Here is a 20,960-nt window from a genome sequence, read left to right as displayed (position 1 = left end):
CCCTCTGGCTTTTATACTGTTTCTGTCTTCTCTACTTTGGGATTCCCTGAGCCCTGTTTAGGGCTGAGTGTTCTGAGGTTCCTTATTCTCTGTGTGATATCTGACTGTAGGTCTCTGTATTTGTTCCCGTCTGCTGTAGGAAGAAACTTCTCTGTTGATGGCTGAGCACTGATCTATGAGTATAGTCATTTTATGCTACCATATATATATATATATATATAACAGAGGTGTTTGGTTTTACCCTAGGTCCCTGGTCTATCTTGTTTTAGGTTGTTGGTCATCTAAGTAGTGTCAATTACATCTTATGAAGTGGATCATCAATCAAATCACACGAGTTGACTATTTCCATAAACTTTGTGCCACCATTGCACTAGCGTATCTTGCAGGCAGGACTCCATTGTACATCAGAGGGTTTGTGGCTGGGTTGGTGTTTACATTTCTCTTTTGGTAGCTTGCAGAGTACCTTCCTGTACCAAAGATGCTAGAAAACAGGGGTGAAGGCTCTATATAGGCACCAGCTCAGCTTCTCCATGTTTTAAAGTGTTGTGTGGGTGTTGTCTTCAGCAATGGGGCCATGTTGTCAGTTAGTAGAGAGCTACCTATAGTCTTAGAGCTACCTATAGTTTGGGGGTTCACATGGGACTCTTTTAGCCAACAGCTCAATTTGATGTAATTCAATCTGGTATTGGAAGCTTCATTTGGTGACAAGAGATGGCCAGTTGAGACTCTTGTCTCCCCCATTATTTGTCTATTTCATTAGATAGCCTTCATATATGTTGATATTTTAGAAAGTTTTTTCTCCAGAGCAACACACAGAGGGAGATCCCACATCCCCTCCCCTTTTCTATTTTAATAAAAAGGAAGGTTTTAACTTTAACATACTAAAATTACAGATAACAAAACAGGTATCAAGCAAGAATTACAGTTACAATATTTATATCTACTTTATCTTTTATCATAACTAAGGAAAATTATATAAATATAAATCCTTACTACAGAAATGTAGTGGAGCTTTACAGGTTTTAGAGGAATATTGACTAGGAAATAAGAATGAATTTGAATTTGATATTGGACCAACAACTATAGATGTGTAATATTGCTATCATTTCTCAGATACAAACTGAAATCTAAAGAATATTTAGAGCTAGGCATTTAGTAGTGCATATTTGTAATACCAGCATTCAGAAGACTGAGGCAGGAAGATACTAAGGTTATCCTGCACTACACATTGTGTGTGTGTGTCCAAAACCCACCCATAACCTCAGCTACTCACCAGGAGCACTTACAGGATTCAGCATGTAGTTGAGTTCATAGCTGTGATATAGGGCAATGAAATAGCACTGAGCAACATCAACAGCAAACACTTTGCAGGACAAAGTCTGGGGGAAATTATATATAGATATAGGCTTCCATGGTTTTCTCTCAGTGGAGGCATGCAAGATGTGTATTATTCCCCCAGCAAAGAAAGTGGAGCACTGTGTGAATGTTACCAACCAGAGAAACTTGTTGGAGGCTTTCTGCCCAGAGCTTTTATAATGAACAGATCACATACACTTTCTGTTGAGCATGTACCAACATTTCATACTCCAAGTAGGTAAGCAGGTGTTTCTAAGTCAGGGAGGTACAACAAACCACTCCTACCGGAAAAGTCAGGGAGGGTAAGAGCCTACCTGAAATCCATGTTCAAGGCATCAGCCAAAGCAGATTTTGTAGGCAAGCCTTCATAATGACAGGCAGTTAGGTCTGCCATATCTATCTTTTTGGCATTGTATGGTTTGTATGTATTTGACATTTAGCATATAATGTTTGCTCCTTAACTGTTACATGTTTTTATTATAAAACTTTTATTTTGTATTTTTGAGATAGGGTCTTATTGCATAGCCCAGGCTGACCTTGGACTCCATATGTAATTGGGCTGGACTGGAATTCACAAAGATCCTCTTCAATTTCCTGAATACTAGGGTTACAAGTATATGCCATACACTAGGCTACAGTAAGGATTCTTCATTGACTGCCAGCCCCAATACTACTTAAAATTATGGCATGTTTTCCTGTGATTAGGTTTTTTTTTTTTTTTTTTTTTTTTTAAAAAGAAACAGCATTATACTTTGTGTATGTGGCGGGGGAGTTCTTGCAGGTTTTACAGCTGGTGGGGGCAATCTGGGTGAGGGAAGAATGAAATTCAGTTAAGGAAACTAGTTAGTACAAATCCAAACTTTGAGAGTCTGAGTTGGTTTATTGTAGCTATATTTAAGCACAGCATGATATTGGAAAAAGTTTTCTGAAAACAAGTAACTCAGTTCCATGAGTATAGCAGAGCTTATGACGTGTTTACATTGAAATTCTTTACAAAGTACATCCAGCTTCTTCCACAAAGATGGGTACTGTTGACTCAGAGATAGTGCCCAGGATTTAGGATCTAAGGAAAAATGACTACTGTAATAATGCCTGTGGGTGTCTGGTTTGGCCTGGCCCTAAGGTAACAGAGAAGCTACTTAGGCTGTTGTAAAGCACAGGTGACCCAACTCTTAAGGATGGGCTTTATGGCCTAAAAGCACTGCTTAAGATTTAGGGGGAAAGGAAAACATATTCTAGGGGAATACAGTAGAGCTTGCCTCAACAGATGAGGAATCACCGGGTCGTCAACTACATCCTTTCCCAGCGTCCCAGGAGGACAGGTAAACTCTCCCTCAGAAGAAGCAAGCCTGCGTGTTTCACTTTTCCTGGCTTCTTCAAGGCTTATCTGTGTGCACAAGGACCTCTAGTCCTCTACAGTGCTTTTAAAAAGTATAGATGGTGGTGATGATGATTATTATTGATATAGGGTCTTAGTATGTATCCCAGAGATGGTGGTGATGATGATTATTATTGATATAGGGTCTTAGTATGTAGCCCAGACTGGCCTCAAACACAGATTCTTCCTATCTCACCCTTTGGAATATTGGGATTACTTGTGTGTGCCATCATGCTTAGTTTAGCATTGTGCATTTTTAAATTATTCTAACCCAATATTAAGATGATTTATGTCTGTTCTAATGTTAGTGGACATATGATGGCACCTTACTCTTGTCTTTTGATTGCAAACAAGTTAGAGGCGTAGTAAGATATGATAGATCATAATAATTGTGGTCTAATTGCATATGAGATAAGTTGGCCAGTATGTTGATTTGTATTTGATAGATAAGGAGACTGAGGCAAAGAGAAGCTTGACATTTCTGAGTTCTTTGACATCATTGATCTCATTTGATCCTCATAGCCTGCAGTGAATGATATCATTAATTAGCTTGTATTTACTGTTAGTCTGATTTTATAGAAGAGGAAATTGAGCCTGCATCATCTGAGGCTCTGATACTTGTCTACAGTCAAATTTTAAGTTTAGATTATTTACAAGATGAAGATATTAAACGCTTGAGACTTGAAAATTTTACTCACTTTTGAAATTAGTGTATACTAGTTATACAAAACAATAGTTTGTTGTGAGATTGACAACCATTAAGACCTGTCTTAGAGAAAATGTCCTAATGGTAATCTCAGTTGTCATTTTTTCCAAGGGGTCACTAAATTATTTTTATACTTGTGTTAGATAGTAGTCTTATTTATAAGCCTGAATAAGATTATGTTCCTTATATTGTTCCTCAAAGTACTTGGAATTTTAAAAAGTGAATCTGAGAAGATTATTTTGGTTGTACCAGAAAGAACTATGATAGAGTTGATTATGTCTTGGTCGCAAGGTCTCCCAAATATGATACAAAATGGAGAAGCCGTAAAAGAACAATTTGAGGCCAGGCACAACATGCATGCTTTTAATCCCAGTTCTATCACTTGGGAAGCTGAGGCAAGTAGATTTCTGAGTTCCAGGCAAAGAGCCCATCTTTAAAAAAAAAAAAATTGAGTATATATTGCATAAGAATTTCTACCATACACAGAGTCCACTGAAAGTGTTGCTCTTCAGATGGTGTGGCTTATAGAGAAGGACTCTAGCAAATCAAGAGGATGAGTTTATGTGAGCAACAAAGGGAACAGAGCTCAGAGGAAGCGTAAGCTACTTTTAGCTATGTGGAAAGTCCTTAGTTTTACCATGGAGTGTCATCGTTGCCTCTTAGATCAGCAGAGCTAAAGTTTCAGCACTAGTGTGCTGGACAGATGGCAGGTTCATGCCATGCTAGTGAGACCATGATCCAATGTGGTCTTAGGAAGGTGGGCTGTTATCTGTTAGAAAGTAACGCTTCGTTGCCAGCATTTTATTTTGTAGATAACAAGCAGCCATTCAAAGGAGCATATATGCAACACCAGTCTTGTAGCGTTAGTGGTCACTGCAGATTGAAGCCCGGTGTGGTACCTGCACTTAGGTCTTTTCAAAACAAAATCTTTCTCCTTTTCTTCTTGGTTTTGCTAGCTCCTGGTTTACTGTTTATTTCAGAGTACTATGTGAAAAATAGAAACAGCTAACCTTGTTAGTTGTACTGAACAGATATCTACATTTGCAAATTTATTCAGGAAAGGGATTTAATGGGAAAGAATGTTGAGTAACAGTTGGCAGTTGCATGGCTAGAAAGCTCAACTTGGAAAATGGTAGCCAGTGTTAAAGATGAAAATTTTATAATAGGATTTTTTGAAACTGTTTGAAATGTCTTTGTAACATAGTATATTATAAATAATTGTTTCTGTTTTTCATTAAGTAATAAATACTCTTCATTAGGTGGGTACATATATATATATATATGTAAATATGACCAATGTAATATTTTGCATTTTTCTGTTTATTTTTTGCTGCTCTTTTGGTTTGCTTAATGCATGATTTTACTTGTGGTATATTAAATTTCTTACCATAATTTTATATTAATTTCTCTTTAAATTTTGCTTGTGTGCCATGTTGTAGGTTCTTACAAATTCATGACTGTTTCCTTATTAATGAATATTTTGTATTTTTAGGTAAGAAAGGAAACATACTAGTTTCCTTTCTGTTATGAAATACTGACTAAAATTAAGTTAGAGTAGAAAGGGGTTTCCTTTAAACGCCTATTCAAGCAGAAACTTGGAGTAGAAATCATGGAGGAATGCTGCTTGCTAGCTCAAGTACAGATTTACATTTATTAGCTTCTGTACACAGCCTAGAACACCTGCTCAGAGAATGGTGATGGGCTTATTCCCACAGTGGATTGGGTCCTCCTGCATCAGTTCACAGTTAAGACCGTCTTCCACAGGTGTGCCAGGAAGACTGTTCAGGAGGGCACCGCTGCAGTGCTTTTGTAGTAGGCAAGAGAGATTGGCCTTAATTTGGAAAGAATTGCCTTTTAAATCATTAAATGATTTCTCTTTTTCCTCCTCTTAAAAATTTCTCTTCCATCTTTGCCATGTTCCTGTGGTGTTGTGGTAAGCAAACCGTTGGACTCCCAGTTGCCTGCCTCAGTTGTAGGATGGGTTGGTGCCTACTGTGACGTTTCACTGACATGTGTGAAGAGGTTTTCAATACCTGTGTCTGAAGTACTTTCTTTCAAAAAGGATGTTTTCTGTGATGAGTGTTTGGCCTGCAGGTACTTTTGTATGTATATAACACGTGTGTCTGGTGCCTCTAGGGACCTGAAGACGGCTTGGATTCCTTGGAACTGGAGTTACAGATGGCTGTGAGCCACTGTATAGGTTCTGGGAACTGAACCCAGGTCCTCTTAAAGAGCAACTGATACTCCTAACAGCTGACCCATCTCCAGCCCCTAAAGTACTTTTTAAAAAGGAGTTTTTCTATCTTTTCTCTTCTTCTCTTCTCTGTTAAGAGCATCAACTTTTAAATGCACTTCTTGTAAGTGGAATGCACTTTGGGGTACGACTGAAACAGTTATCAGGCCTTGAGGTGGGTGACAGTTGTCTGTCTTCTTTGTGGGTGGAGGTCTTTACGCCACTGTTTCTAAGTAGCTTCTTATTCTTCAGTATACTTTCTTTGGAAATAGTTGAGACTACTGAAAAGGGACAAAAGGCTTTTGAGGAACTTAGTTTTTCTAGAACCAACACTGGGAGGTAGAGTTATCAATAAATTGTAAAACTGTTACTATAGTTAGAACACTAAACATCTCGAGGCTATAAGCTATTATATTTATAGAAATAAAGTGTGTACCCCTCTATCCTTTCTAAAATTAGGTTCCTGCTCTGTAGTCCAGGCTATTCTTGAATTTATGGCTGTCCTGCTTTTGGCTCCTGAGTGCAGGGATTCCAGGCGTGTACCTCCATGGTTGGCTCTCCTTTTTTGATAACATTTAAGACTTAACTTTTATTCCTGTTCCAAGTTTTTCATTTTTATTGTCCATTTGCATAACTACCATGTACTTTATGCATCTTATAGTCCTCCTGTCTTCAATTTAGAAAATATACAGAATGGAGAGAAGATAAAATTTTAGATGGGGAAACAGCATACAAATTAATGTATATGGTTTCTGTTTTGAAGCTAATTATTCAAGGATTGAGCAATGTAGTGATTTTGTAGATGATCAGTTAGTGGAGCACCTTGAAGAGCAGGCTGGGAAGTAGTGTCTTTGTTCCTTAGGCTCATGAGAGGCACGGAAGACTTTGGGGGCTAAAGAAAATACTTTACGTACTGAAAAAGACTATTTCTGTGTATTTGTGTGTGTGTGTGTGTGTGTGTGTGTGTGAGAGAGAGAGAGAGAGAGAGAGAGAGAGAGAGAGAGAGAGAGAGAGAGAGACGTGACACAGGGGCTTCAAATATAGCTTTCTTTGTAGTCTTTTGACATGTTTATCAGCGATCGTTTTCCAAACCACTCTGTATAAAACAGACTTTTCCTTCCACCCTACATTGACTTCCTCGCCATAGCATTTACTGCCACTACTCAGAAGTAAACGCTTGTTTACCTGTGTTGGCTACTCCACAAGATTGCAATTCATGGCACAAAGACTGTACTTGTTCATATTTCTTCCAGTGCTTAGAACAGCAGTCCTGATTTATAACCTTTAGTAAATATTGACTTAATGAATAAGGGAATATTCAAACTAAGATACCCATACTTTGAACCAGGTGTGATAGCACACACCTTTAATCCCAGCACAGAAGCAGAGACAGGCAGAGTTCAAAACCAGCTTGGTCTACATAGTGAGTTCCAGCTAGAGCTATATACCGAGACCTTGTATCAAAAAACAAACGAATACAAACAAACAAAACTTAGACCAGGCTGGTCTTGAACCCACAGAGAACTGCCTGCCTCTGCCTCCCTAGTGTTGGGATTAAAGGCATGCCCCACCACCGCCCGGCTTACAAAACATAATTTTTAACGTGACTTATAATGTAATGGTCAGCAGTAGAATATTATCATGTTTCCATCTTACAAAACTCTATTTGAAAGTATTTTCCTTTTCCTCCAGAGTTTATATTCAGAGCACCAATCAAATTGAGCAAGCCTGGAGAACTTCGTGAGGAGTATGAATGTCTAAGAAAGGTACAGTGTACATATTAGCATGGCATTTATTTTCTTGAAATTAACTGAAATATTGACATTAAAGAATGCTTACTTTTGATTCATTGGGCCTTTAAACATTTACTCTTCATAGTCTGTCTTTTTATATACTACTTTATAACAGCCCATATAGATTTAAAGCCACACTAGAAGTGAACTTAACTCAGATCTTTTGAGTTGTCTTTTCACAGGTGAAAGTGTAACTTAGAGGGGCTATCACACCCTTCCAAGAAACACTTAGCACAGCCCTTGCTAATAATTGTTTGTGTTAGTTTTCCTTGTAAGCACTTCTAATTACTTGCAACTACTTTTATTTTTATAGTTTTTACTTTACTAAGTACTCCAGGAGAGTTGTAATGGAGGCTGTAGGACATGTGCCTGTCACCACATGGCCCTTCCTGCCATGAGTGACCGTATCCTTCCATAGTGTCACACAAAATGAACCTTTTCCTCCTTGAGCCACTTCTTCCAAGCATTTATCAATGTGAGAAAAACAATCGCCACATTTTGCCTTTATTCTATGACAATGCCTGATTCTGATTAAGTAGATTATTTACCTTTATAAAGTAATGCCCACTTGCAGAATTATTACCTAATTATTTACAAGCCTAAGTGAGCAGTTGAAACAATCTCTTAATTACAAAATACTATTCGGGAAGCTTTTAATTGTTATAATAATCTTTTCTTTTTCAATATTGGAGTTTGAATTTAGGGCATGGTGGATGTACTCTGACACTGAACTCCAGCTTCAGCCTGTAACTGTTGTTTTTGTTTGTTTGTTTTAATTTCCAACTAATTGTCTGAGATTGGCCTACAGAAGTTTGATGTCAACCCTCCCTAGTTCTCTCCCTGCACGACAATTGCTCACTCGTGGTGGGAAGGGCATGGCTGGCTAGACACTTCTTCCATATAGCCATGTGCACGTACACACACACACACACACACACACACACACACACACACACACAGTCTTCAGTGTGTTTATTGAGCACCAGGTATGATCACTGGAGATACAGTGTAAAAGAAGACACACAAGGTTCTTGTCTTCAAGGAGATTCCTTTTTGGGGATAAGACAAGAAATAAGCAACAATGATTTCACATAGTAAAGCAGTCAGAAGTGTCAGAAAGCAGTGGGAGGGAGCATTAGCGCAGTTTTGGAAAGCGGGTTAGGGAAGTTACTTCAGAGGCAAGACTGCGTCCTGAAAGAAGCAAATCAGGTAAAGCGTGAGAAGGCACCTGCAGAGGCCTAGGGACCAGCAGTTGGGTGTGGTCAGTGCACAAGGGCTTTGGTGTGTCTGAACATACAAACGTGAGCAGGACGGAAGCAGATGAGAGTTATAGGAAATGAGTTGAGAGATGTTGAAGGGCCAGGACAAAGATGTAGTTAACCTGGTAAAAAGCCTAATGCAATCTTACATGTAAGTTTAAAGTGTCTCTAGTTACTATGTTAGAAATAGAATAGGTCAACAAACCAAGAATTGTATTTATTGTAGATAGTAGAAACTCTAAAATAACAACTCACAGTATGTAAGAATGGTTTTCTTCTTTTGTTCTTGCCATAAAAACAAAGAAAATGACTATGTGAGTTGATCTAAGTGTGTTGACTGTCTTACTATCTATGTGTATCCTATGATACCATGCTGGACACCTTAAATATACCAGTAGAACATTATTTTAAAGATAATAAGACTTTTTATTATCCTCGGGTCACACAAACATGGAAGGCAGGTAGTTCAGGGCAGAGCACAGCAGTACTATGACTCAGGGCTGTGAATTACTTTGTTTTTCTGTTTGCCTATCTCCAGGAGTGCTGTCTTCCTTGTGTGAATGGGTGACCCTTCTAGAGCCACATCTATTGAGTGAATTGGATCCTTTGAAAGATCTTTCCCTGACTCATCAGGATTGTAAATTCTAATGTCACAGATCTGTTGTAGGGAGCCTGGGAAGTATAGTATTTTAGCAAGTATGTGAATTTCCTGAGTAAAATCAAGATTTCTTTTGTAAGAAAAGAAAGCATAGATCCTGGCTGGAAACTTGCAGTATCTGCCTCATACAATAGAAAAAGACCAAATAGAATACTTTTTCTTGTGAGTAATCTTAAGTTAAACCACGGTTAAAGTTTGTCTAAAAGTTTGGTAGAAAGGGTATAGTAGATTAGAAGATGTATACAAGGAAGTTATTAGAGTTGCATGCTGTGGCTTTGTTTTTGAAGTACAAGTCTTACTTTGAGGCCTAACTTGGTCTTGTACTCAGGCCTTCAGCCTCCCAAGAAGGTGAAATTATAGGTATGTGGCACTGTGTGCACTAGTTATTAAGGCTTTGGTCGTGGATCTAGGTTTATTAAAGAAGGGACTTGAAGGCATAATGGATAGGGATAAAAATGAGCTGTCAGGTTTATTATCAAGAAAGAACTGCAGAAGATAAGGTTGCTAGCATAGGAGTAAAGTTGAGAAGCTAGGGTATGTTGGTCTAATTGTGATTTTACTAAAACTTGGACATTTCACTCAATCTATTTGGCTGTATAAATGTTATGTCATAACCTAATTTTAAACTAGCCTTTCCCTTATTTGTTTTCTGTTTCTTTGCTTATTTTAGAAAACACTTGCAACAACCTAGGGAGTTTAAAACATGTTCTCTCATATTACAGAAGCAGCAGCTTGTTGGCCTATTTTAAAGGTTTTTTCTATAGTGTTTTCAAGTATAAATGTTTATTCAGTTGTTGGTTATCTAATCCTAAAGCCTCTCCTGTATGAACAGTGATTTATGTAACAATGTCCTTGGCTTGTGATAGGACAGGATGCATTTAAGATTTCTAGTGTTCTTTTGTCTGTTCTATCTGCTATTTTTTCCTCTAGAACATTACATACTGTTTGAGAAAATGCCCATTTCTGACATGTGCTGGTGTTCTTTCTAGAGACAGAGAAATAGTGCAGAGCCTTATGATCTGAGAATAGGCAAATGCCTGGTACAAGGGAAAGAAAGCCCCTAAGAGTGTACTTTAATCCTCACTACACAGAGGAAGACTGTCTCTATAGATGGGTACTTAAACTTGCAACTACACAGATGGGAACAGCTTTTTCAAGTAATGTACTTTTTGGAGAAAAATAACATAACACAAGACATACAGAGTGTGATCAGATTTAGAGTAACAAGTATTCAAGTTATTTATGAAATGTGATATTTTTGCCTTTCTACTTTCATATTTATGAGACAGGATCAATACTTATAAGATTACTATATTAATATAATTGTTATTATGGCTTAGAGAATAATTTAAATAAAATCATCTCTATGTTACTTGCAAACCAAACAGAGAATCATCTATCTGTAACTATTTAGCCTCTAGTATAAATAAAATACTTTGTTAAACTCTCTGCTTAATTAGATTTTGTAGTACTTTGAATGAAAATGGCCCCATTGGCTCATAGGGACTGGCACTATTGGGAGGTGTAGTGGTGTTCGAGGAAGTGTGTTGCTAGAGGTAGGCTTTGAGGTCTCAGAAGCTCAATTCAGGCCTAGTGTATCTTGGTCTCTTCCTGTTGTCTGTGGACCCAGATGTAGGACTCTCAGCTCCTTCCATGTCTGTCTGCATGCCATCATCCTTCCCACCATGACAATAATAGACTACACCTCTGAACTGTAAACTAGCCCTAATTAAGTAACTGCCTTTATGAAAGTTGCTATGAGCGGGGCGGTGGTGGCACACGCCTTTAATCCTAGCTCTTGGGAGGCAGAGGCACACGGATCTCTGTGAGTTCGAGGCCAGCCTACAAGCTAGTTCAGGACAGGAACCAAAAGCTACGGAGAAACCCTGTCTCAAAAATTAAAAAAAAAAAAAAAAAAAAGTTGCTGTGGTTATAGTGTGTCTCTTCACAGCAATAAAACCCTAAGACAGAAGTTGGTACCAGGGACTAGGGTATTGCTGTGATAGGCCTATGATGGTTTTGTTTGCAGGAATTTGGACTTTGAACTTTGGGTTAGAAAAGCAGTTAAATAAATGTTTTAAGTAAGGCTTAAAGGGCCATCCTAGTGGTTCAAGATAATTTGAACTGTGGGGGCCCAGCTCAAGAGTTTCACAGAAGACTATTAATATGTGGCCTGGAGACCCTGGCTGCTTTCTGCCCTTGTCCAAAAAGCAAAAATAGAAAACAAACAAACAAACAAACAAAAAAAACAAACAGTCTGAGGCTAAATTGTAGAGTTTGGATTAACAGCTTTGGCGGAGGACATTTCAAAACAGCCTGGCATTAGCTGTGTTGCTTGGTTACTAGTGGCCAGTCTTAAGCAGATCTATAATGAAAAGGAGCAAGCTGAGCAAGGGAAAATTCAAAATGTGAAGTTTGAAGAGAAAAGGAGCACCAGGAAGAAGTTTAAAGAAAAGCCTGATGCCAAAAAGAATAAATGGAGTGATGATTTTGATCAGGGCCAGACCCCACCCAGCTAAGCTTCCAGTCTGTGAAAAGGAACTAAAGAGCAGTTTGGGTCAAGGCAGCACATGCCTTTAACCCCAGCACTCAGGAGACAGGCAAGCAGACTTCTGAGTTAAAGAACAGTTTAGGTCAAGGCGTGGCAGCACATGCCTTTAACCCCAGCACTCAGGAGACAGGCAAGCCGACTTCTGAGTTAAAGGCCCACCTGGTCTACAGATTCAGTTTCTGGAAGCCAAGCTTAGGCATTGAAGGAACCATTGAAAACAGAAAGCTGGTGAAGATGTAATTGAATGAGGAGGCCGTGTTCCAGCCCCAGAAAGGAGCAAAACTTGGCAGCTGAGGCCACATTGTTCTGGCTTTAAAGTCAAAGATAGAAGAAAGGCTTTATAGGATCTTCCTCCACAGCTAAGGAAAGCCACCAAAGCCAGACATTTGTCAGGGGTGTCCCTGCATGGAGGCTGAGAGAGGCCATTGTATGAAGCTGTAAAGGTGAATCTTGGATTGCCTGAAGACTCCAAAATGTTGGAGATGCCAGAGCCATGAGATATGTGCCAAAGAGAACTGCTAACAGGAAGTAGAACTAGCCCAGAAGAGAGAATCGCGTTGCAGTTAGCAGAACTGAAAGGAGTTTGCCCAGCTGGCTTTTAGTCCTGCTTTGGTCCAGTGTTTCCTCACTATGTTCCCTTCCCTACATTTGGAATGGTAATATATATATCCTGTGCCATTATATGTTGGAAGTATGTGATCTACTTTTTGATTTTGATTTTACAGAGGATTACAGTTAAGAGATTGCATGAATCTCAAAAGAGACTTTGACGAACTTTGGACTTTTAAACGATGCTGAGATTATTATAGACTGTAGAGACTTTTGTAAATTGAACTGAATGCATTTTGTGTTATGATATAGCCGTAAACCTATGGAGCTCAGGGAATGGAATGTTAATTGAATGAAAATGACCCCATAGGCTCATAATTCTTTATTGATTCTTTGGGAATTTCACATCATATACTCCAATCCTGCTTACCTCCCAGTTCCTCCATGTCTGCCCTTTACCCTTGAAGCATAACTCCCCCAACATTAATTTAAAGCAAAATAACTACTTCCCTCCTCCATCTTTCCAACACCTCTTCATTCATCCTAGTGGCATTGGGAGCTGCAGTGTGTCGCACAGTGTACCCTTGTGTCCACTCAGCCCCACCCGCAGATGTCATTGCATTGAGTCATTAGTCTGACTCAGGGCCTCTGGCACACCATCATCATGGACCCTCACTGAAACTCCTCAGACATCCTGCTATTGCCCCAAGTCATGGAGATCCTGTGGATTGTCCCTCCACGCACTCCCAACAGGTCATAGATATAGTAGATGCTAGGGTGGGCCAACCCAAGGCTCAGGATGTGGGTCTGGGCAGTAGATAAGGTGGTTTGTCCTGGCCACTGGGACCACTCCCTCCAGGTGAGGGGTAAAGCTAAGCTGAGCCACCTTTACAGCCCTTTTAAAACATACATTTAAAAGTCTCACTTTTTTTTTTTTTTTTTTTTGAAACAGGTTCTCTCTGTATATCCATGGCTGGCCTAGAACTTAATATGTAGACTAGGCTGGCCTCTAACTCATAGAGATCGGTCTGTCTCTGGCTCTGAGTGCTGAGATTGAAGATGTATATGCCACCATGCCCAGTTCACTGACCCTTTCTTATAATTAAGAATCTGCTTGTTTATCTCAGACTTTTAAAAAAATGCAGATATTTTTCAAATGACTTGTATTATACAGTTAATATTAACCTAAGCTGAAAGGCAATATTGGAAAGCCAACTGCCCTATTTTAAATCCTGCTTTTGCTATTTACTAATATGAGAATTTCCCTCCCAAGTTGCATTTGCTCATGATGTTTCATCATAACAATAGCAACCCTAAATAAGCCAACCAATATATTAACTTTTTCAGAAAGTAAAAGCAAAATAAACCCCACAAACCTTGTTCTTCAAATCTGTTATTAAGGAAATAAAAAGGTAAAAGAAAGATTAGAAGATTTTATTCTCAGAATGTGTATCTAACAGTGAACTTGTATCTAGAATAGATCAGAAATTCTTGTACATTCTAATAAAATAATAAGTAAATAAATAAAATTATAAAAGGGCAAAAGGTTTGAACAGACATTTCACAAAAGAACATAGCCTATTAAGGACATGAAAAGACAGCGTAATTAGCCATCAGGGAAATACTAATAAAACCACAGCGGCAACACCTTACATCCTCTCCCATTGGTGGAAAGACAAAATGTAAGAATAATGTAAGCATTTGGAAGAACCTGAACTTCGTGCCTTGAAGGTAGAACTTTACAGCAATATAGTTATATATTTTAACCTGCACTCTTTAGTATTTGAGTAAAATTTAAAAGTGGGTATGTTCATGCAGTGAAGTAGGTCTTACTAAAATATAAAAGAATAATTACAAACCCAGTTATATATAAGTCTCAAAAACAAATTGAATGAACAGTTGACATAGGGAATTGTAGGGCTCTGTGTGTGTGTGTATGTGTGTGTGTGTATGTGTGTGTGGAGGCCAGAGGATGACCATGAACTTATTCTTTAGGTGCTGTCTATCTTGTTTTGAGTCTCTCAGTGGACCTAGACCTCAGAGTTAGGTAAGACAGGCTGGCCAGCAAGTCCCATGGACTCCTTCTGTGTCTGCCTCCAGTTCTGGGATTACAAATATAGGCCAACATACTGACCTTTTACAAGGTTGTAGAAAATAGGTCCTCATGTTTGCATGGCAAGTGCCTTCCTGGCTGAGCTGTCTTTGCTGTCTTCAAGTGCTATAATTTTATAATTGGCATATATAGTAGTCAGGTTGATGATTCTCCAAGACTGAGTAGGTGGGAGATTACTGAGGAGCTCAAAGAGGCTTTGTAAGTGGTGGAAGTTGTCTGTATCTTGATTAGTGAAATGGTAACATGGATGTATATATATTTGTCAAACTCATTGAACTTCAACTTTTCAAGTCTTCTTCATGTCCTATTGATTATTCCTTAATATAGTGATTTTTTTTAAAAAGATTTTTTTCTATTACTTGTGTGTATAGGTGTGTGTAATGTGTGCATGTGTGTTCAGGTACCCACAGAGGCCAGAGGGCTGTTCTATTTTATGAGCTGCCTGTCAGGGGTGCTGGAAATTGCAGCAAGCACTGTTCACCACCACTGAGCCATCTCTTCAGCTCTAACATGGTTGGTTGAAAAAAGAAATCAGTCATGGTGGAGCATGCTTTTAAATTCCAGCACTCAGGAAGCAAGGGCAGGAGGATCTTTGTGAGTTCAAGGCCAGACTGGTACATATAGTGAGTTCCAGGACACTCAGGGAGTGGATTCTCATTGTATGTGAGAATGAATGCTTAAATGAAACAGAAAAATACACTCTCCATGCAATTAAATTAAACAGTGGTACAAATTGGAATTTTCTGTGTTTAGGCTGTGTGGGAAGTAGCCTGTGTATCTGAGTGCACAGGTATGTTGTAGTTCACTTTTAGTCCATTGCCTTTATAAACTAGGTAATCTATAAAGACAGGATTACTTGAGGTGGCACAGTCCATAAATGTGGTCCTTGCGTCTGCTAATTATTTGGTGAGATGTCACTCTGTGTTGTAACATGACAGAGGCGTCGCACAGTGTGATGGCTTGAATAAGATGTCCCCTTAGTCTTGGGCGTTTGAATGGATGGTCTCCAGTTGGTGCTGCTATTTGGGGACGCTTAGGTGGCAGGGCATTGCTGGAAGGAGTATGTAACTGGGGGTAGGATTTGAGGTTTAAAAACCCAGGCCTTTCCTAGTGCCCTGCTCCCTGATGGTTCAAGATGTGAGCTCTTAGTTTCCACCTCCAGCAGTCATGCCTCCGCTCTGCCATCATGGACACCCCCCACTCTAACCACAAGCCCAAATAAACTCTTCTTAAGCTGACTTGGTCGTGGTGTTATCGCAGCCATAGAAAGGTAACTAATACATGTTAAGTCAGCAAGTGTGCTAGCATAGCATATCTCTTAAGGAGTCATTGATGTGATCAGGAAAACCCCGCCCTCATGTCTAATGTCTCAGAACCCTGTCATCATACTGTTAGTGTGCAAATATGAAGGTTACATTTCAACACATGGACTTTTGGTGAATGTTTTAAGCTGTAACACACAAACATATATGTAGATATATGTATGTACATATTTTATCCTGACAATTCTCATATCCAGAGAATATAGGAAACTTTTACTAGCAGGGCAGAGATGTGAATATCCATGCTGAGAAGAGGATGTGCAAGCAGTGAGCTCAGGAAAGGTACTCTGCAGGGCTCTTCTCAGAAGAATGCAGATTAGACTCCTTATGCAGTACTAACCCACAGGCTGGCAAAAATAGAGCACCGAGTGGTGGGGAATCTGGAGCGACTGTTGTCCTCCTACATGGAGAGGCTGCAGGTGGGAGTGTAGTTTGATAACCAGCTTGAAAAGCTGGCAGCATGCCCATGTCTTATGACTCACAGTTTCTCTAGATACTATTCTGTGGTGTGCGTGTGCCTAGGTAAGTCGTCAAGAATATCAGCTTATTTCTAAATAGCCACAGAATAGAATGTCTCTAGCTATCTATAAATAACAGAATGGTTAAATTATTTTAAAACCAAACAATAGAATACAAAAAAATGAGAAGGAACACACAGAGATAAGTTTCACAGAATGATCATGAATGATTATAGTCAAAAAGCATAAAACTCCATTTATGTAAAATTCAAAACTAGACCAACTATAGTAGCAAATGCCTATACTCCCAGCATTTGAGAAACAGGCAGTAGGCTGGAGAGTTCAAGGCCATTTTGGGCTTTAAAGTAAGATGCTGCCGCAGCCCACCAAAAAGCAAGTAGTATAAAATGATTTTTGATAGAACCAAACAGGACTGGCAAAAACAAAACGAAACAAAATTTAAAAAAAAAAAAAACAATGAAATGATTCCTAATGATGCTCTGCTATACTCATAGATCAGCACCTAGCTCAATTGTCAGCAGAGACTCACAGTCAAACATTAGGTGGAGCCAGGGGAATCCTACAGGAGAGGAGGAGGAAGGATTATAGGAGCCAGAGGGGTTGAGGATACCACAAGAACTTGACCCACAGAATCAACTTAGCTCACAGAGACCGAAGTGAAAGTCATGACCTCTGTATGGGTCTGAGCTAGGTCTGCTATATATGTATATTATGATTGTGTAGCATGGTGTTCTTGCGGGACTCTGGGAATGGGGTGTCTCTGACTTCTACCTGCTCTTGGGGCCCTTTTCCCCCAACTTGGTCTCCTCGTCCAGCCTTAATATGTCTGGTCTTACTATAATTTGTTGTGCCATGTTTGGTTGATTGCCCTGGAGGTATTCTTTTCTGAAGTGAAATGGAGGAGGAATGGATCTGGGGAACAAGGAGATGGGGTTGCCCCTGAGAGGAGTAGAGGGAGGGGAAACTGATTGGGATGTAATATATGAGAGAATTAAAAAGAAAAAAGTGATTTTTGTTAAAGTATTAGAAACCAAGATTGTGGTTACTTTTGGGGAAGGAATTGGTTCAGGACACAGTTGGACTTCCCACAGCCCACTTCTTAAGTACAACTAGATTACTAGGATGCTTCCTTACACTCAGGGAACCTCCTGTGTTCACTTACTCAACACCAAAGTTATAGCCACGCATACCAATGAAGTTATGAGCAGGGCAAATCCTGTGGAGACAGTCTGTTACTTCAACATGGCCATTAGACACACCATCCTCAGGTCTCCATATGCTACCTAAAACTGTTAGATCCTTTCATGGAGTCTTACAGGTGTGAGTGAAACGTGGGAAACTATGCAAATGTCATGGACACAGAGGCTGAGGTCTTAGCTCAGTTCCTGGCACACAGATAGCAAATAACAATGACTAAAAGGCTAAACCTGATCCCTTTGGGGCCAGTTTGCCTCTGTATCCCTGAAAAGCAAATGCCCATCTGTGTGGGCTGTGCTCAGTTGTAGAAGACATGAAATCCTCCCTGTGGGCACTGACATCAGTTTTGTTTCCTGTTTGTGGATTCGCTCTTCTTCCTATATGGTCTCAATTGGATTGGGCGGAGCTGGGAGTCCATTTCATTTGAATCTTCTTGCGTAACATTGTCTGTGGTATTTTCTGCTTATATATAACCACCTGAAGTAGGTTCGATGTCTTAGAGACTAGTCAGCCTTAGAGGAGATCCATAGAAATCTGAAAAATAAGACTAAGCAGGCTTTATGGTTTTGCTTTTGTTACTGTGGACTATTATTATTATTTAAACCTAGACACAACAGCCTATCAAAAGTATGTTTTAACTTGGTGTGATGGTGCAAGCCTGTAATGCTAGCTCTTGGGAAGTCAAAGGAGGAACACCGAGCTCAAAGCTAGCCTGGGCTACATAGTGAGCCCTTCTGTTGTAAAACAAGGGCCAGTGAGCTGACCCAATGAGTGAAAACGCGTGCTGCCAAGCCCCACCCCATAGTGTGACCCTGGGACCACCTGGTAGGAGGAGAGAACCAGCTCCTCCATGTTGTCCTCAACCACGTGTACACCATGGCATGCTCGCATGCTCCTGCTGATTGGTGCAAATGTGCACACAAAATAAATAATTCACTAACTAATTAAAAATAAGCCATAACCTCCCCTAAACTATCCTTTTTTTCTTTAGCTTTATCTTTTTTACAAGAAATGAAAACTATAAATATCAGTGCTTGGGATGTATCATCTCATTTAAATTTATTAAAACATCGAGCAGTAAAAAAAATGAAATAAAAGTAGAAAGAACTGCTTGATAAGAGCACAGCAAGATCCTCTGCCAACTATTTAGAATACTTCCAGCCATAGTTTTGTCAGAGAAAGGCACAGAGGTCCCTATTCTGAGCTAAATAAGAGATGAACCATTGACCTAAGAGTGCCCAGGTTTTTATTTAAGTTCTCTTCTAGTTGCATAATGCAACACTGCCTTTCCCAAATGAGAAGCATATATGTGTGCCTTAGATTTCTTGTAGGTCTTGTGTCTTCGTTGACCTATCCTGTGACTAGGATATGAACGTAAAATGCAGGATGTTGGAACTGGGAGAAGTCATTGTTGTTGCTAATAAGACCCAACCAGCTACTCACATGCTCTTGCGGCTGCTTCGGTGCTTCTCCTGGCCCACCCAGTACAATTATATGTAACTTATGGGGCAAGGATTGTTAGGGTATGTGAATAGATCTGTCTATGCAGCTAGGTTTTTTGTTTCATGTTGCAGAGCAGCACAGATACTGAACCAACAACCAGGGAGCCTGCATGGGACTAACCTAGGCCCTCTGCATGTGTGTTACAGTGTGAACTTGGTCTTCTGTGGGAGTCCCAACAGTGGAAACAGAGGCTGTTTCACTCTTTTGCCAGCTTCTGGAACCCCATTCCTCATACTGGGTCACCTTGCCCAGCCTTAATATGAGGGGAGGTGCTTGGTCTACTGCAACTTGATATGCCACGATTGGTTGATATCCATGGGGGACCTGTTCTTTTCTGAAGGGAAACGGGGGTGGAGGGCTAGGAGGGGAGGAAGGAGAAACTGCAGTAGGGATGTAAATAATGATAATAAATCATTTAAAAATCATAACCTCATCTTAAACTGTATGTACACACAGTTATTCATTTTCATTATATTTACTTATATACAAAATGTATTGGGAAAATAAGAATGCAGAGTAATTCAGTCTTACTCCGTGAACTGGTTTATGTAAAAATTGGGGTGGCCATGTTTAATGAGAGTCACCTGGAGGCTGCCACTTGTCTCGTCTGTAGAATAAAGAGGTTTTCAAGTCTGGGATTTTCAAAACTCCACGTCTCTGTTTGATTTGTATTTTTCAGCTGAGAGAAGAGAAGTTACAGGAAGAAAAAACTTGTGAAGATAAGATCCACAAGGTACTGCAGGAGGATTCAGAAATGGGAAAAAGGAAAGCGGATGAACAGAAAACAAGAGATGAGCCAGTGGTGCTGAAAACAAGTCTGGAGCAGGTCAGTGGGCACCTGGGTGGACATCTGCCCAGTCTGCCGTCCAGCCAGGGAAGTGGGTCTGAGAGCTCTGTGCAGCCTAGGAGTAGGGAAGCGCTTCCCATCCAGATGGAGATGGAGGAAGCAGTTTTGAATGGGGCAGTGACAGCCTGGGTCAGTGTGCTACACGTGATAAGATTTGTATGAATACCATCATACTGACATATGTGCTGGTTTTTGCATTAAACTTTATACATCTTAACATCTTCAATTAGATTTTTTAAGGTTTATTTATTATGTGTACAGTATTCTGCCAGCATGTATGTCTGCAGGCCAGAAGAGGGCACCAGATCTTATTGATGTTTTTGATCAGCCTCCATGTGGTTGCTGGGAATCGAACTCAAGACCTCTGGAAGAGCAGCCAGTGCTGTCAGCCCCTGAGCCATCTCTCCAGCCCTCAAGCATCTCTCTAGCCCTCGCATTTCTTTTAAGCTGTATTTTACTTTCCTTTAGCCTCTGTAATCCCTTGAGCAGAACTATGCTTAGGTATAAGTACATCTTCAGCCAGGCATGGTGGCACATGCCTTTAATCCCATCACTCTGGAGGCAGAGGCAGGAAGGTCTCTGATTTTGAGGCCAGCCTGGTCTACAAATCTTGACCCAGGATAGCCAGGGTGGTTACACAGAGAAAACCCTGTCTTGAAAAACAGTAACAAAAAATACATTCTCCAATATTAGATGAGTAGTCTAAGCTTACCCAGTTAGGCACATGATTGAGCCAACTCTTGCTTGAACATTTCCATTACTGTTTTTTGTTACTTATTTGTATGTGTATAAGCAATGCATACCTTGACACAAATGTACAAATATGGCAGTCAAAAGATAAGCTGTGAGAGTTATTCTTCTCTTTCCATCACGTGGGTCCTCGGGTTTGAATTCAAATCCCACCAAGCTATCTGACTGTACCAAGAAAGTACTTATATTCCCATAGAAAAATAGGAGTTTAATGTCAATTCTAGTTACAGTGGTTTGAACATCTAATGATTGCTGAATATTTTTGA

At 39.8% G+C, this 20,960-nt stretch overlaps 1 protein-coding gene across 5 annotated transcripts in view; it reads left to right on the top strand.

Moving 5' to 3' along the window:
* The window catches only part of Rnf169 (ring finger protein 169), a 52,015-nt gene that overhangs the window by 18,631 nt on the left and 12,424 nt on the right, over window positions 1-20,960 (top strand). For all 5 annotated transcript variants that reach the window (XR_007594000.1, XR_007593999.1, XR_007593997.1 and 2 more), the window contains exons 2-3: window positions 7,366-7,439; window positions 19,777-19,923. Coding sequence is in view for 1 of the 5 variants with exons in the window: in XM_050154416.1 (XP_050010373.1) it covers window positions 7,366-7,439; window positions 19,777-19,923 (221 nt within the window). In the remaining 4 variants the exon portion in view is untranslated. The remainder of the gene's footprint in view (window positions 1-7,365; window positions 7,440-19,776; window positions 19,924-20,960) is intronic.

Source organism: Alexandromys fortis, unplaced genomic scaffold, assembly GCF_014885135.2.
Source record: "Alexandromys fortis isolate MF-2015 unplaced genomic scaffold, M_Fortis_MF-2015_v1.1 scaffold_77, whole genome shotgun sequence".
In the NCBI taxonomy this organism is placed as follows: Eukaryota; Metazoa; Chordata; class Mammalia; order Rodentia; family Cricetidae; genus Alexandromys; species Alexandromys fortis.
The sequence above is the reverse complement of the archived record's forward strand: the minus strand, read 5'-3'. Positions and strand labels throughout refer to the sequence as shown.